We start from the raw sequence: 16,062 nt of genomic DNA, 5'->3' as shown, positions 1-16,062 counted from the left end.
TTGGAGCCAGGGAAACCCCAAAATCAGCTGCAGTTTGGGCGCAGTGGGAAATCGGGATGGCTGCTGCTCAAAGATCAGGGAGCACTGCAATAAAAACCCCCTACATTCGTCGGGATCCCCACTGTAACGCGCCGGAGCGGGCAAAGCGGGTTCGGCACGGGAGTCGGCAGGCAGCTCGACAGCCCCGGAGGAAACGAGAGGGCTGGGAGCCGCAACAGGCTGATCGGGCTTTTGAACTGCGAGGGCGATAGCCTGGAGCTGGGTGTGTATCTCTTGTAATGCTAGCTCGTGCCTGCCGATAGCCTGCCCTTGTTCCGCACCTCGTCAGCAGCTGGGTTAGCTGAGTCCATAACTGGCTGAAGTTGTTCTGTAACGAGGCACCCCCGAACACGGTGGTGTCGCGCTGGTTAACCTACTGATGTTAACTCTATTTTACATTTTAATTCGTTTCATCCACTATTCATGAAACAGAATATTCCAAAGGTTCAGTTTTTAAGAACACGACGCATCTGTAGCTCAGATAATGAATTTAGAGAACAAGCTAACATGATGCAAAAAAGATTTATTCAGAGAGGTTATGATACCACTGTTATCCAAGAGGCCCGGGAGTCAGCGTATGAGAAAGCTAGAAGTGAATTTCTAATAACAGATCAAAAAACAAATGTTGATAATGGGGAGAATATTAATTTCATCTCCACCTACAATACGTTATCTTATCAATTTAACCCTCAATGGGTCCTTGGGGTGCAATCTGCACCCCACGGCAGTTTCTATGGCCACTACCATGTTGTTAATAAAACTGCAACATTGATCCTCTGTGACATTGTTAAGGAACCATTTTTAAATATTGTTGCATATAAAATATTTTAATAACTGTTGACATAAATTTTTACCGGCACATTTTCATCGGGGGTGCGATATGCACCCCCAAAAATGTTATTTACTACCTTGTTATTACATTGATATTAACATATATTAATTCTAATTATTAATATAAATTTTGATGTACATATATTTTGGCACATGTTGGGTTTTAGTTGGACCTTTTTAAAAGTCAATCATTTAGTTTTTTTTTTACCTTTCAACTGTTACATAATAAATAACAAAATGGCTAGGTGTCCGACAGCTCAAGCTCTTAGACTGATTATGCAAGCAGATACACACAGTGATGAAGATAGTGTTATTGAAGAAGATGCCAATAGTGAAGATGGCGATTATTTGCCTGGAGCTGGTCCTGACTCAGATACGGAAGTTCATGTGTCTGAGGAATCTGATGAGTCAGAAGATGCCACCTCGTCTGAGGAGCACCAGCTAAATGAACCTACTACTACACTGACTGAAAGAAGAAGAGGTATCTCAAGAGGAGTTAGAGGAGGTAGGACCAGATCACGCCGTGGTTTTTGCCCGGGATGGGGCACACACAATACACCTAATGCAGCACAACCCACGGCTGTAGAGCTACCCTTTGGTGATACCAGTACGCTTACTAGTACCAGTACACCTCAGAAAACCAATGATGGATCCAATCCAACTTCTAGAGCTGGAGAAACAGGAAGCAAGAGACCAGCTAAAGTGAAGAGGACACAAGAACGTTGTTACCTGTGCCTGCGCGAGTGTGACAGGAAGACACGCAAGTTCTGTGATAAGTGCTCTAGGCCTGCTTGTCCAGCACACTCTGTCAACACTTCAAATGTACTGTGTGAAAAATGCTTATAATTTGGATATGTAATTTGATGAATCATTGAACAACATGTGCATTTGATTCGTTTTGCAATTTAATTTCGATAATGGAATTAAAATTATACTTACTTGGACTTTGTGCAGGGCAGTGGGGATCTCTTCCCACAATCCTGACCCCTTTAAGTGCACTTTCTCAATGCATAGACTGTGCATGTTTCACACAGTTAGTTAATAAACATTGTTTTTCCTTCATTTTAATAAACTTTTGCTTGTTACCATTGATTTATATATGCCAACTAAAAGGGGTGCAATTTGCACCCCAAGGACCGGGAATGCAACTTTCTCACAAGGACCTGTTGAGGGTTAAAAGGATAATTAAGAATAACTGGAAAATCATAAAAGCAGATTCCTCCCTAACACCACTCCATAAATACACCCCTAGATACATTTTTAGGAGAGCACCAAATTTGAGGGACAAACATGTTCACAGCCATTTTAATACCAATACTGCATCTTGGCTCTCCAAACTGTAACGAGGCACCCCCGAACACGGTGGTGTCGCGCTGGTTTCGAGGAGTGTAGGACTCAAGTGCAAACCCACTAAAAGTGAAACGGCAAAAAACAGCCAAACTGAAACCTCCGCGACAGCGGGAAAAAGGAAAACAAAAAACCCAGAGGGAACAGAGATCGCGGTGCGCGATTTCAAAATAAGAGCGGATAGCGCGATTGAAAAAAAAGATTACAAAAAAAAAAAAAAAAACACTTTTCAAAACAGCTTGCGGGCCAGAAATAGATAGACCCCCCGGTCTAGACAATCGATTGTTGTCATTTGTGAATCGATTCTGAATCGTCCACGAGATGCATCTAAGAATCGAAAATTTCCCACACCCCTATTAGATAAGCGTTGTCGGTGATCAGAGGTTCTTGTCTAGCATCTACAAGCATAAACGTAACGTGTGTATATATATATATATATATATATATATATATATATATATATATATATATATATATATATATATATATATGACACCAAGCAGGTGTCATTTAAGAGTATAAAATCTAGACAATGCGAATGAAAAAAAGTCATTAATTTCGTTAAAAGTTTCATTTAAAGCAGGACTTGATTTGAGGACTTGATTTGAGCAGGGCTTACTCTCCATGATTTCTGACAATCCTGTCACCATGGAGACAGAATAAAAAGTTTTCCACTGACTCCTCCCATGGGTGTGGAGGTAAAAAATGTTGCAAAACTTTGGTACCTGATGAACCTGATCTGAGCAATTGTGGAACAAGATCTGTACTTGTATTTTTAATGTGAGAACTTAACTTAGTTTTTTGCCAAGCGCTTTACATATACACAATAAATCCAAAATATATCAAACCCACACAATATATAAAACAACACATGATTCACGAAGACAGAATGCATTTCTGCCTGGTCCATTTATCCAAATGCCTGTTTAAACAGGTGGGTCTTTAATTGCTTTTTAAAAGATTCCACAGACACAGCCAATCTTAAAGACAGGGGCAGTGTATTCCACAGTTTGGGAGCAATGACCGCAAAAAGTGGGTGTTTATAGGAGGACATTTCCGCGCTCTAAGATGAGAAGTCTATGAACTTCTGGTTCTCTTTGTATACTGAAGAATTATATAATTAGAATAAACAGCTGTATAAATGATGATATGCAGGTTGATGAACTTGTATAAAAGCAATAACCGACTACAAATGTGTGTGGTGTCTACTGAACAACCGGCATTTCTGGAGAAAGAGCACTGTGGAGGACGTCACCCCAATATTGCCCCAAAATTATGTCTATGCTTCCTCAGAAATATAGATTTATTAACACTGCTCTGCTAACAAACATCAGCAAAGGTTGAATAAAAAAAGACGTAAACAGATTGTTGTTGAAATACATTAATAAGCTACTTACTGTGTATGTAGTTGTGTTGAACAGAAGAGCAGTTGAAACAGTTGTATAAATTATGATATGCAGGTAGCTGAACTTGTATGTAAGTAATAGCCAAATGGGGGTGGTGTCTACTGAATCATAAGGTATGAAAACAGCGGCAGCACACAGGAAAATGAAACCTAAGTCCGGTATGCAGCGCTCATTCTCCAGAAAAGGTGGTTGTACAAGTTCAGCTACCTGCATATCATCATTTATACAGCTGTGTCAACTGCTCTTCTGTTCAACCCAACTACATACACAGTAAGTAGCATAATATCGTATTTTACCAACAATCTGTTTACATCTTTTTTGTTCAGATTTTGCTGATGTTTGTTTGCTTTGATTCCAGATTAATGTATAAGGATGTTATCTATATTGTCTGAGTAGCAGAGCAGTGTTAATAAAAGCTATTTTTTGAGGAAGCATAGGCATAATTTTGATGAAATACTGGGGTGACGTGCTCCACATCACTACCCCCCTCCATTTAATTCCTGCTCACTACTTATACACTGTGTTAGATAGGATGGTGTGAGCAGTAACCACTCAGAAATGGGACCTGCACCATTGAAAAAGTAAAAATACACTGAAGGGTTCAGATTCAGAACATAGTTACTGACCGTATAAGTTGTCACGTCAGTTGTCAGCTGGAAATTGCGGCAGGTCACAAGAAAACGAAACCTAAGTCATGTAGGCAGCGCACGTTCTCCAGAAATGGCGATTGTACATGATATGATTTAGTAGACACCACACCCATTTGTTGTCGGTTATTACTTTTATACAAGTTCAGCAACCTGCATATCACCTTTATTTGTTTATTATAATTTTAAATCACCTTTGTTTATTATAATTACACTGCGTTGTAGGAAACCTAAACATTAAATATGGTTACATAATTCAACAGGCACTATGAGTTATACTGGCTTTTTCTGTGTCTGTAACGGAGAGGCTCGGGCTGAGTGACGAGACGGTTGCGTAAATTAGTTAAATGTATAGCGCAGACAGCGCATATTAACACACACCAGTAGCGAACCGTGACCTTTAAACCTGGGCCCGCTACCCCCCCCCGAAATTTTTTTTTTCCTTTCTTAATAAACTAAATAAAGAAAAACTGAGACGACAGTACAGCTTTAAAAACGCAATAAACAATAATATCTGTACTAGATAACATCTTAAGCAAAATAAGTTTCCAAACAAAATAAGGTTCACAGCTCCGTGGTTCTCGGAAGCGGAATATGTAAACAACGCGCACGAGGACGTCAAAGGGATGAATCGAAACTAGCTAGCGATGGTGCTAACGACAGCTAGCGTCGCCACAGCGGGCGGAAATTATCATACAGTTAAGCCCGCCCACTAAGAGAGAAGATATGATTGGTCAATTTTGCTGTCATTTGAAACTGGTATTGCGCTGAATTATAACTGCCAGGCCCTCTGTAAACGAACAGCGGGCATTACAGTCCTGATAGGGGGAGACACAGGCTCACAGGCTTCCACTCAACCCCTCACCTTCCAACACAGATTGAATAGACACGGGTGAATATTTTATTTGCTTATATTTTTGTAATTGTTTAGATGTCGAATGTCAAACTGTAAGTAGATAAAATAAAATTGGATAATTATATATATAATGCTTTAAGAATATTTTAGGCCCTCTGAGAGGGCGTAGAGGGCCCTGACGGTTCCCCACTGACACACACTCACATACGGTGTCAGACGAACTATACGAGCCCCTAGTGAATTTTGCACTGAAATTATGCATCTGAATTTTGTTGCTTTTGAATTTAATGCTTAATTTTTCAAGAACATGTTTTCACTTTTATTATTCATGTCACGTTGAGGACCCCGGCCCCTCCCTTTTGGGCGTGTGTTTACGTAGTCTACGTGCATCGTCTGCGTCTGTGGATATCCGTGGTTATGGCTATGTCGTGTGACTAATCTGTCTCACCTGTGAATCGTCTCGTAATCACGTGGGGCTAATGTGGTTTGTCTATTTAATGTGCGCTCGCGCAGTGTCCTGTGCTCGTCGTTGTTTAAACGTTACACATCTCTGTGTTTTCGTGTTCCATGTGCGCTAGATTGCGCAATAATTGTTATAATTAAAAGTGACGTTTGTCGCCATAGAAGGGTTTTGTGTCTCGTCCTTCGCCTCGCACCCACTGTCACAGAACAACGAGCCGTTCGAGACACCAAGAGGTAAAATGCCAGGCTACAAAGGAAAGCCAAAAAAGGGCAAGAAGGCCCAGTAAGCGGCATCCCCGCTCTTCGTCTTCTCCTCCACGCCGCAAAGTTTCGCCAACTCTGGCTCAACTCAGGGAGGATCCGGAGTGCTCCTACCTGCTCTGCGCGGCTCGGGAGACCACTATTCCCGAGCTGAAGGAGGAGTACCACCGGACAGCGATCCGAGTGTGGCGAGAGAGGCACCCCTCGCCTTCCCGGGGACTCTCGCCTGTGCGTGTGAGTGTTCCCGAGGTCTACGGATCGACCGGAAAGCCAGAGGGCGAGCGCGTGGAGAGGTACTCCCCCCCGTGCCAAGAGGCTACACCGTCGGTCGAGGAGCTCGAGGAAGACTCGGTGTGTGCCTACCAGCTGGCCGCAGCCCGGGGGCTGGAGAATAGCCACCCCGAGCTGGCGGAGACCCTCCACCAGGGCGCGGTAAGGATCTGGAGGGAGAGACACGCTCCTTCAGCCCGCGCTCTCTCGCCTCTGAGGGTGGGCTCGTGCATCATGGGTGCAACCGTGTCCACCCCAGAGAGCGAGTTCGGGGAGGAGGACTCCAAGGAGGAGCTGGAAGAGGAGGAGGACTACCCCCCGTCGCTGAAAGACACGTCCACTGTGGACTACTGTGGAGACAGAGAGGGCTACCCCCCGTCGCCAGACGACGCATCCACTGGTGGAGAGGAAGAGGACTACCCCCCGTCGCTGGATGACACATCCACTGTGGACTACGGTGGAGACGGAGAGGGCTACCCCCTGTCACCAGACGACGCATCCACCGTCGACTACGGTGAGGAGGAGGAGGAGTCAGAGGAAGAGGACTACCTCCCTCTGCCTGTGGGTCCCTCAACCACCAGGGAGAAAGGCGGGGAGGAATGCTACGGAGGGAGTACCCACCGTCCGAGGGCTCCTATACGGAGGAGGAGGAGGAGAGTCCGCCCTCCTCAGAAAGAACAGCCGGGACCATGAAGAGGAGTCCACCCTCCGAGCGCTCTGGCGAGAGTGTGATGGACTACTCCCGGGGTGGCAGCCCGGAGCAGTCCATGGAGTGGAGCCAGAGGTCAGAGGAGGGAATGGACATAGTGGAGGAGCCCCCTCGCGGCTCGCCCGACGCGTACGCCAGCCGCGCTGCCCCTGGCAAGTCCGCCAGCCGCGCTGCCCCTGGCAAGTCTGCCAGCCGCTCTGCCCCTGGCAAGTCCGCCAGCCGCTCTGCCCCTGGCAAGTCCGCCAGCCGCGCTGCACTGGGCGGTGGCTTCGCAGCACAGGTCGAAGGAGGACCGTTTGCTGCAGCTCCGGATCTCTCTCCCCTCATCGCTCTCCTCCTGGCGCGCAGCCTGGCGCCTGTTTCGTATGTGTCCGTCCCAGTGTTTGTGAGTCTTCCTATATGTGTGCCTAATCCATTTTTCCCTCTCGTGCCTCTATGTATCAGTGTACCCATCTGTGTGTTTGTTTCGGTCCCGTTGAATGTGTCTAACGTCTTTTCCCCAGTATTCCCAGGGAGGGTGTGCTAGGCGATTCGTGACGGACGCTTCGCCAAGGGCAGTCACCTCCCAGACGCAGGACTGAGCGCGTCGGATCCACCCATCGTCGTGGGTTCGGGGCACTCGGTCCTGTTGGCACCCCAGGACGGGTATTGCCCTTGGAGGGGGCGTCTGTCACGTTGAGGACCCCGGCCCCTCCCTTTTGGGCGTGTGTTTACGTAGTCAACGTGCATCGTCTGCGTCTGTGGATATCCGTGGTTATGGCTATGTCGTGTGACTAATCTGTCTCACCTGTGAATTGTCTCGTAATCACATGGGGCTAATGTGGTTTGTCTATTTAATGTGCGCTCACGTAGTGTCCTGTGCTCGTCGTTGTCTAAACGTTACACGTCTCTGTGTTTTCGTGTTCCATGTGCGCTAGATTGCGCAATAATTGTTATAATTAAAAGTGACGTTTCTCGCCATAGAAGGTTTTTGTGTCTCGTCCTTCGCCTCGCACCCACCGTCACAATTCATGGTTAATAAAATAAAATGAAAAAAAAATTCAAACGTTTAAAATTCAAAAGATATTTTTTCAAGTTGCTCGAATTCCATTGGCTAAATTTGGCTCACAAAATACGTGTGCAAAATTTCGCATGCAAAAATGTGAGTTCAAAGAAATTCAGAGTAAATATCCAGGACACAAAGGATGAGCAATCGATTCAGTCTCCCATCAAACCAACATCCAACCAATCACATTACGCTCCACTGGTCACGTGACGGCGGTGTTTGAAGCCACAGGCGGACAGAGGGGGAGTTATGGCGGCGCACGGGATCGGCTCCTCTTCGGTGAGTGTATTTACTCTTTTATTTGTCTTTTGTGGTGTTTTTAAGATTCAGTAAGAGACAGTAAATGACGTGTTGCACATCAGAGGTTTGCGCTGGACTGATCCTTTTTTTTTACTCGCTCCAGCTTGTTTTCCACCCGCCAAAAAGCGTAGTCTATGTAGTCAACGTAGCTGTGTATGTGTGTGTGTCTATCAGTCCACACTGTGCTTTATGATATTATATTCATCATAAAATCATTACATTAGTTTATCACTTCCTTAGCAGACAAGTAGTTTTCCTTCTGAGCTGTCTTCTTTAAGCAGGGTAATCAATGTGTTTCAGAACTCTATCTGTGGGGTAATGGTTAACGAAGAGAGCTTTGGACAAATAGGCTGTTGGTTCGATGCCCATGACTGACAGGGCGAATCAGTTTTTTTTTTATAAAATCTTTCTCTCCAAGTTTACTTTTGGATAAGGAGTTTATTTTTTCATTTTCTCTTCTCTTTATTGCTCTAAACAGGTTATTGGACGTGTCACAAGACAGATAAAGCAGCTAAGATGAGGGATTAAAGAATCCCCAATGTGGACAGCTCTCACTCGACGACCTGACACAGTGGCCTTGCTTTTTCCAAAAGAGACAGAATGAAATTTGACTCTAACGCTGTTGAAAAAGCATTTTTGGCATATCAGTCCCACCAGGATTTCGCGGGCCTTTTTTGTGATTGTTGCGGGCTAAAATGTTTGATGTTGCGGGTGTTTTTCAAAAAAATTGCGATGGAAGTTGCGGTGTGTTTTTGCTATTTAGTAGTCAATTTTAATTACCTATTTATTCAGGGTTGCCAACTTTTCAAGATCGCTTGAAGTGAGATTTGAACCTGGAGGGGGTGGCGAACATTAATTGTTGCCGGGCGGGGGGTGCGGGGTTAGCGAACGTAAATTGTTACCGGGCGGCTTGTAAAATGGACACAAATTAAGTATTCTATCGAGATCGATCGCCAGTGGTTGGCGCCAGAGCGAACTAGTAACTCATAGATATGGATCAGAGATAAATAAACTTTATCTCAGTTTAAAGTTTAAACTTATAAACTTTATCTCAGACCCTCGCCGCTTGCGTGCACTGCAGTGACTTCGCGGGCTACCGTTGCATTGTGGGGAATGTAGTGTTTGTGCGTGCAAAACACCATCGAGCGGCTGTGGCCTGCGGGCCGGTTCCAATAGTAATTAAATATCATCCAGGGGGCCATAGATAATCAATTCGCGGGTCGGATCTGGACAGTTTATCCCCGCTTTCATGTAGTGTACTGGGATACTACTTTTCCCGATATTTTGCCGTTATTTTCGTCGCTCATGCTGCTTTCAGTCTGCTCCTCTTGAACGTATATACGGAAGTAAGGCGGGAGTTTGTCGACGTCACATCAAGACGACATCAGTGATTGGTCAAATTTGCGGGAAAGTTGCGGTGATTGGCTGAAGTTGCAACACTGCCCTGAATTCGCGGGGTTTGCTTGAAGTTGCGTTGAAGTTGCAAATCGCAACATCGCGACTTTCTGGAGGGTCTGGCATATGTTTGATATCATTTTTGAAAACTTCAACTCTTAATAAAATGAAAGTGAGTCAATCATGAGTTTTAATTAGTTTTATTTTATTCATAGTGTGGTGTATAATTTTTACCTTTTAGGTCAAACATCAGAATAACAAAATTGGGCTTAATGTTAGAATAACTTTTGATTGTATCCATTTACTGCAATGTCTCCTACACTGTAAATAATTTTTAAAAAGTAATAAAGCTGCATTTCAGTTTTTTATTCTTTTTTTATTGCTCAAACTAAAACTGATGATAAACTGATGATGCCATTTTTCATTCTTATGGTCTTAACTTTGTAAAGATGTGTGTGATGATGCCAGTAGCTCTGGCACATCACCAAAAGACTCTACAGACATTTAATGGATATAAAATATTGTACTTACCTGTTCCTGTGGGATTCTCCTTCTCTTATAGTGGCCGAAGGGCCCTCGACCTACTAAAAGAGGGGAGGGGGTTACATTTCCTGGAATACCTGAGGAAGGGAGATGTACGCAATGAAAGGACATTTAATTAATTATTCTGTTTCAATGAGTCAACCCATATTTAGGTTCATTTGCAGTGGATTTGAGTTTATTTGGATCGTTTCATGCGAACGTGTGGTGTGGTTTATTTGTTTATTGAGTTGTTTGTTTGGTTTATTCCTTTAAGTGCGCGCCAACCCCCGCTGGTGGAAGTGAGGTAACCTGTGTTGGGTAGCTGCTCCGAAAAGCTTGTGGCTGTACCGCACGGTGCTTCTTTTTAAGAATGTATGGTATTTTATATTCTGTATAATAAATGATCTGCATCTCAGTCTCTGCAGTCCAACAATTTTATTTTCGCTGGCAGTAATCTAGCGCGGGTGAAACATAACTGATTGGTTTCCCTCTAGTTGAGGGTGGCGTAGTCCAGAGCTCATCATAATTATCGCTGTGTGACGCTGTGAGTGTTACAGAGGCATAGTAAACACAGAATCAGGGTTGCAACTACATACTTTCTGAGGTGTATGCAAACATACTATCAGCGCCCCCCGCACTCCACCCCCCACCCACTCGGCAAATAATTTTCCGGCATCGATTTGGCGCCCCCTCTAGTGCAGCGCCCCTATGCGTCGCATATGCTGCATACCCCCTTTTTGCACAGAATTACAGCCGGATGAGGCAGATCCTACTCAACGTGCGTGTAAAGCGCAAATACAATCATGGAGGAAAAAAACAGCAAGGGCAGTACAACTCAAGACATATGCATGTCTCATACAAAGCATTAACATAACGACTCCCGACGTTGAACATGAGCACAGCAGTATGGTAACATTATCAGGGTGGCATCAAAAAGGTCAGGCATCACCACAATGCACAAGAAACACCTGGCACAGAACAGACTTGGCATAACAGAGAGAACAGTGCACATAACCTGTGTGTGTATGTATGAATAATGCAATCAATAATAATCAATTTGAATAATAGCAATCAAAACCCCCGTCTGGCTACCCCTGGCTCGCACGTGGACGTCGAGTAGTCTTGTCCGCAGCCTAGAAACGAACACAGGGCCAGGTTCAACATTAGCATCATCAGTGGGAGGCGCCCCGAATGCCAGGTCCACAGGTGATTGCAGCTCACGGCCGAACATAAGCATGGCGGGGGTGAAACCAGTAGTCTCCTGCAAGGCAGAGCGGCATGCCAACAGGACGAGAGGCAGTTGTTTGTCCCAGTCACGCTGGTTCTCCTGTGTAGCCATGGCCAGTTGAGTAGTCAGGGTCCGATTGAACCGCTCGACCAGGCCGTCACCCTGTGGATGAAAAGGAGTCGTTCGAGTCCTGTGCACACCCAGCAGGCGGCAAACCTCGGTCATGACATCCGACTCAAAGTTTCGGCCTTGGTCGCTATGTAGGACCTCTGGGATGCCAAAGCGACAGAAAAACTCATGGAGCAGGGTCTCTGCTGTAGTAATGGCGCTTTGGTCGGGCACCTCATACGCCTCGGGCCATTTCGTGAAGTAGTCCATGGCCACGAGCACGTAGCGGTTGCCCGACTCAGTCACTGGAAACGGCCTCAGCACGTCTACTGCTACCCTCTCCATGGGGCTGCCGGATTGCATGGGGTGGAGGGGCGCACGTGAGACTCTCGCCGGTCCCTTCTTAGCAGCGTATGTGTCACAACAATGGACAAAGAGTTCAACTCCAGTCCTGCAGCCCGGCCACCAGAATCTCTGTCTCAGTTGGCCAGTTGGGTTGGCCAGTCACGGACAGCGGCTGTCTTTCCGGCAGAGGTGGGACCAAGTCAGTGTTTTGCAAGTCTCAAGTAAGTCCAAGTCTTTATCCTCAAGTCCCGAGTCAAGTCTCAAGCAAAGACAGTCAACTCAAGTCAAGTCTCGAGTCAATACAAGCAACCGTCAAGTCAAGTCCCAAGTCTGAAACTTGGAATTTCAAGTCCTTTTGAGTCTTTTTTTTTTTACAGGCACCAACACTTTACGAATGCTACGCTGATGCGTTTCTTTACTCGTTTTGTTGGTGTCCGCCAGCCAAAAGATGACAGATCATTTACATTTTATCTTCTCTTAATTACATAAATGTACTTAAACAAGAATGTTTCGTTACATCATTTTACACGAAAATAGCAAGCTTCATCGTAAGCAAGATGCTGTCATTACGAATGGTTATTCTAAACATTTGGAAAAATGTTTAAATATAGACTAATAAAAGGTTAGGGTTATTTTTTCATTGTTTTCTGTTATTGTGGGGTCACGGTGTAGGCTACTATTGTTACCTGGAGATTCAGTGGGGTCACATATTCCGATGGCTGCCGTCAGAATTGGTGACCCCAGTTTAAAAGGCTCACATGTACATCCCATTCATGATTTCTTTGTTGGCTGCAATGGTGAGGGGATGGTAAATCTTGTTTAAGTACATTTATGTAATTAAGAGACGATAAATGTAAATATAAACATCTGTCATATTTTGGCTTGTGGACACCAACAAAACGAGTAAAGAAAGTGCATCAGCGTAGTTTACGTAGCATTCGTAAAGCGTTTGTGCCTCTGAACAGAAACTGTGAAATTTCCCCTGTGGTCACAAAACTCGACGGTCACAGAATCTGGTGTAACGCCGGTCTGCGTCAGAAGGACGGAAATGAAATTATTGGGGCGCACTTTATAAATATTAATATGCGTTTTAAAATTTAGATTTGGGGTAAAAAAAAAATCAAGTCTTTGCAAGTAAACAGGTTCAAGTCCAATTCAAGTCCCAAGTTATTGGTGTAAAAGTCCAAGTCAAGTCTAAGTCTCAGAATATTTTTTCAAGTCAAGTCAAAAGTCTTAATAATAATGACTCGAGTCTGACTCGAGTCCAAGTCATGTGACTCGAGTCCCCACCTCTGACATACATACATATACACACACACACATAAAAACAATTTAGTGGAAATAAATAAAATGATAATTAAAGGACAATAAATGAATAATAATAAATAAATAAATACAAACACAAAAAAGAAAGAAAGTCAAGACTCCTCCTCCCCCTCAACCACCAACTCAGTGAGATTTGTAAAATAGGTAATAAAAGGCTGCCACGTCTCATAGAATTTTTGAACAGAGCTCCTAAGGCCAAACTTTATCCTCTCCAAACTGAGAAAAAACACCACATCCTTTAACCACAATGAATATGAAGGTGGGGCTGGAGACTTCCAGCTCAAGAGAATCCTCCATCTTGCTAACAATAAGGTGAAGGCTAATATTAATATTAATGACTCGAGTCTGACTCGAGTCCAAGTCATGTGAGTCCCCACCTCTGCGGATCAGTGGCTATGCCCTCTCTGCTGACCACATGCCCGAGGAAATTAATGCGACGCTGAAGGTTACACTTAGCCGGGTTGAGGGACAGATTCGCCTCCTTCACTAAGCCCAGGACTAACTCTAGGTTGCAGACTAGCGCAGACTCGAAACCCGTAGCATGGACCAGCACGTCATCCAAATACACCACACATTTACTGCTCGGAACCCCGGACAACACTCGCTCCATTAAACGTTCAAAAGTGGCCGGCGCGTTACAGAGCCCGAAGGGGAGGACCTTGAAGTGCCAGAGACCTGCACCGATCGAAAACGCAGTCTTCTCCTTCGCTGACTCGTCCAACGGGACCTGCCAGTACCCGCTACACAGGTCCAGGGAGCTGAACCAGTCTGAGCCAGCTAACCGCTCGAGTGTGTCGTCTACTCGCGGCATCGGGTAAGAGTCGAGTGACAGCATTTAAACGTCGGTAGTCTACGCAAAACTGCCACGAACCGTCCTTCTTCTTGGCTAGGACCATGACCACGGTCCAGTTTTCATTTATCTTTGATTGATTCCGTGTGTTTGGTTTGACTTATTCCCCGTTGCTCTACGGTGGTTTGACCGCACAGCTTTCAGTATCTTTAACTTGGGTTCAGCCCCGTTTCCACACACCTCGTGTTGGGTACAGTGCTCGTGTCCCAACGCGTTACACTATGCATATATATATAGCTTTAATTATCACTATTCTTAGACAATATAGATAACACCTGGCTCTCTTTGTTTAGTTCAGAATTGTCATATAATTATAATAAACAACTATATAAATGGTACTTGCAGGTTGCTGAACTTTTTTAAAAGTAATAGCAGACAAATGGATGCGTTATCTAATACATCAGTGGTTCCCAAAGTGGAACCGCTCAACAACTTACACTCGCCACCCCCCCCCCCCCCCCAAACAAAATATTGGGCGCGAAAATATTCTCATCTACTAAAGGGTGGCACGCCAGTAAAAGTTTGGGAACCACTGTACTAAATCATAACGTACAATCGCCTTTTCTGGAGAATCAGCACTGCCTACAGGACTTAGGTTTCGTTTCTTGTGAGCTGCCACCATTTCCTGTTGACAACTGGCGTGGCAACTTGTACTGTATATTTTTAAAGTTTGGACAGCGTATATTTTTATCTTCATAATGGTGCAGGTTTCATTTAAACTTTCAGGGTGGTCACTGCTCACACCAGCCTATCTAGCACAGTGTATAAGTAATGTAAGCAGGAATTATTTGATGAAAATTGATGTGGAGGACATGTCACCCCAATAACTCCACAAAACTATGCCTAGAATTCCTCAAAAAAATAGCTTTTATTACCACTGCTCTACCACTTAGACAATATACAGTACATAACACATTAAACATTAATCTGACAGCAAACAAACAGCAGCAAATTTTGAACAAAAAAATATGTAAAATATTGTTGTTAAAAATGCATTAATAAGCTACTCACTGTAGCTTAATTATAATAATTCAGTTGTGCTGAACAGAAGAGTTGTAATAGCTGTATAAATGATGATACACAAATACTACAAATGGATGTAGTGTGTACTCATCATTTATGAGAAAAGGATTGTTACACCAATGAGATCACCACCCACGGGACTTACAGAAACAGCAAATAATTTTTACCGCCAAAATTGTTGACCACGAACAAGACAGTTTAACCATATAATATGGTAATTGTTGGCTAATGTAGAATAATTCAGATTAATCAAAATTCAGACTAGGTTTAGAACAAACATATAAACAAACATACATACAGTGGGGAAAATAAGTATTTGAACACCCTGCGACTTCTCCCACTTAGAAATTATGGAGGGGAAATTCTCATCTTAGATGCATGTCCACTGTGAGAGACATAATCTATATATAAAAAAAGGGAAATCACAATAAATGCATGATTTAAAATAATTTATTTGTGTGTTACTGCTGCAAATACGTATTTGAACACCTGTGAAAATCAATGTTAATATTTTGTACAGTAGCCTTTGTTTGTAATTCTAGAGGTCAAACATTTCCTGTAGTTTTTCACCAGTTTGCACTAACTGCAACAGGGATTTTGGCCCATTCCTCCACACAGATCTTCTCCAGATCAGCCAGGTTTCTGGTCTGTCATTGAGAAACACAGAGTTTGAGCTCCCTCCAAAGATGTTTTATAGGATTTAAGTCTGGAGACTGGCTAGGCCACTCCAGAACCTTGATATGCTTCTTACGGAGCCACTCCTTGGTTATCCTGGCTGTGTGCTTTGGGTCATTGTCATGCTGAAAGACCCAGCCACGACCCATCTTCAATGCTCTAACTGAGGGAAGGAGGTTGTTCCCCAGAATCTCACAATACATGGCCCCGGTCACCCTCTCCTTAATACAGTGCAGTCGTCCTGTCCCATGTGCAGAAAAACACCCCAAAGCGTGATGCTTCCACCCCCATGATTCATAGTAGGGATGGTGTGAAGAAATAAAAATAAGAAATAAGGAAGAATGTACAGAATATGAGGAAACAGAACACCTGATGGTCCAACGAGGGGTAGCGCTGACATCACCGGGCAATGCTATC

The 16,062-nt window shown here is 44.2% G+C and overlaps 2 protein-coding genes across 3 annotated transcripts in view; one reads left to right on the top strand and one right to left on the bottom strand.

Moving 5' to 3' along the window:
• Positions 1 to 12,132, bottom strand: part of LOC143518508 (nuclear GTPase SLIP-GC-like) — a 51,311-nt gene extending 39,179 nt beyond the window's left edge. Inside the window, exons 1-2 of one of the 2 annotated variants that reach the window (XM_077011011.1) lie at positions 11,183 to 12,132; positions 10,100 to 10,152 (exon numbers count right to left, since the gene is read on the bottom strand). In XM_077011011.1, the coding sequence (XP_076867126.1) occupies positions 10,100 to 10,152; positions 11,183 to 11,789 (660 nt within the window). In that variant the 5' untranslated portion in view covers positions 11,790 to 12,132. Of the gene's footprint in view, positions 1 to 3,614; positions 3,852 to 10,099; positions 10,153 to 11,182 lie in introns of those variants that run through there. The other variant, XM_077011012.1, reaches the window with a different exon arrangement.
• A 1,335-nt stretch (positions 12,133 to 13,467) lies between these two features.
• LOC143518509 (nuclear GTPase SLIP-GC-like) overlaps positions 13,468 to 16,062 on the top strand; it is a 160,387-nt gene continuing 157,792 nt past the window's right edge. The window contains exon 1 of the mRNA XM_077011017.1: positions 13,468 to 13,911. The gene's annotated coding sequence lies outside the window, so the exon portion shown is untranslated. The remainder of the gene's footprint in view (positions 13,912 to 16,062) is intronic.

This window comes from Brachyhypopomus gauderio, chromosome 7 (genome assembly GCF_052324685.1).
Source record: "Brachyhypopomus gauderio isolate BG-103 chromosome 7, BGAUD_0.2, whole genome shotgun sequence".
Classification (NCBI taxonomy): Eukaryota; Metazoa; Chordata; class Actinopteri; order Gymnotiformes; family Hypopomidae; genus Brachyhypopomus; species Brachyhypopomus gauderio.
Note: the sequence above shows the minus strand (reverse complement) of the source record. Positions and strands in the feature narration are given on the sequence as shown.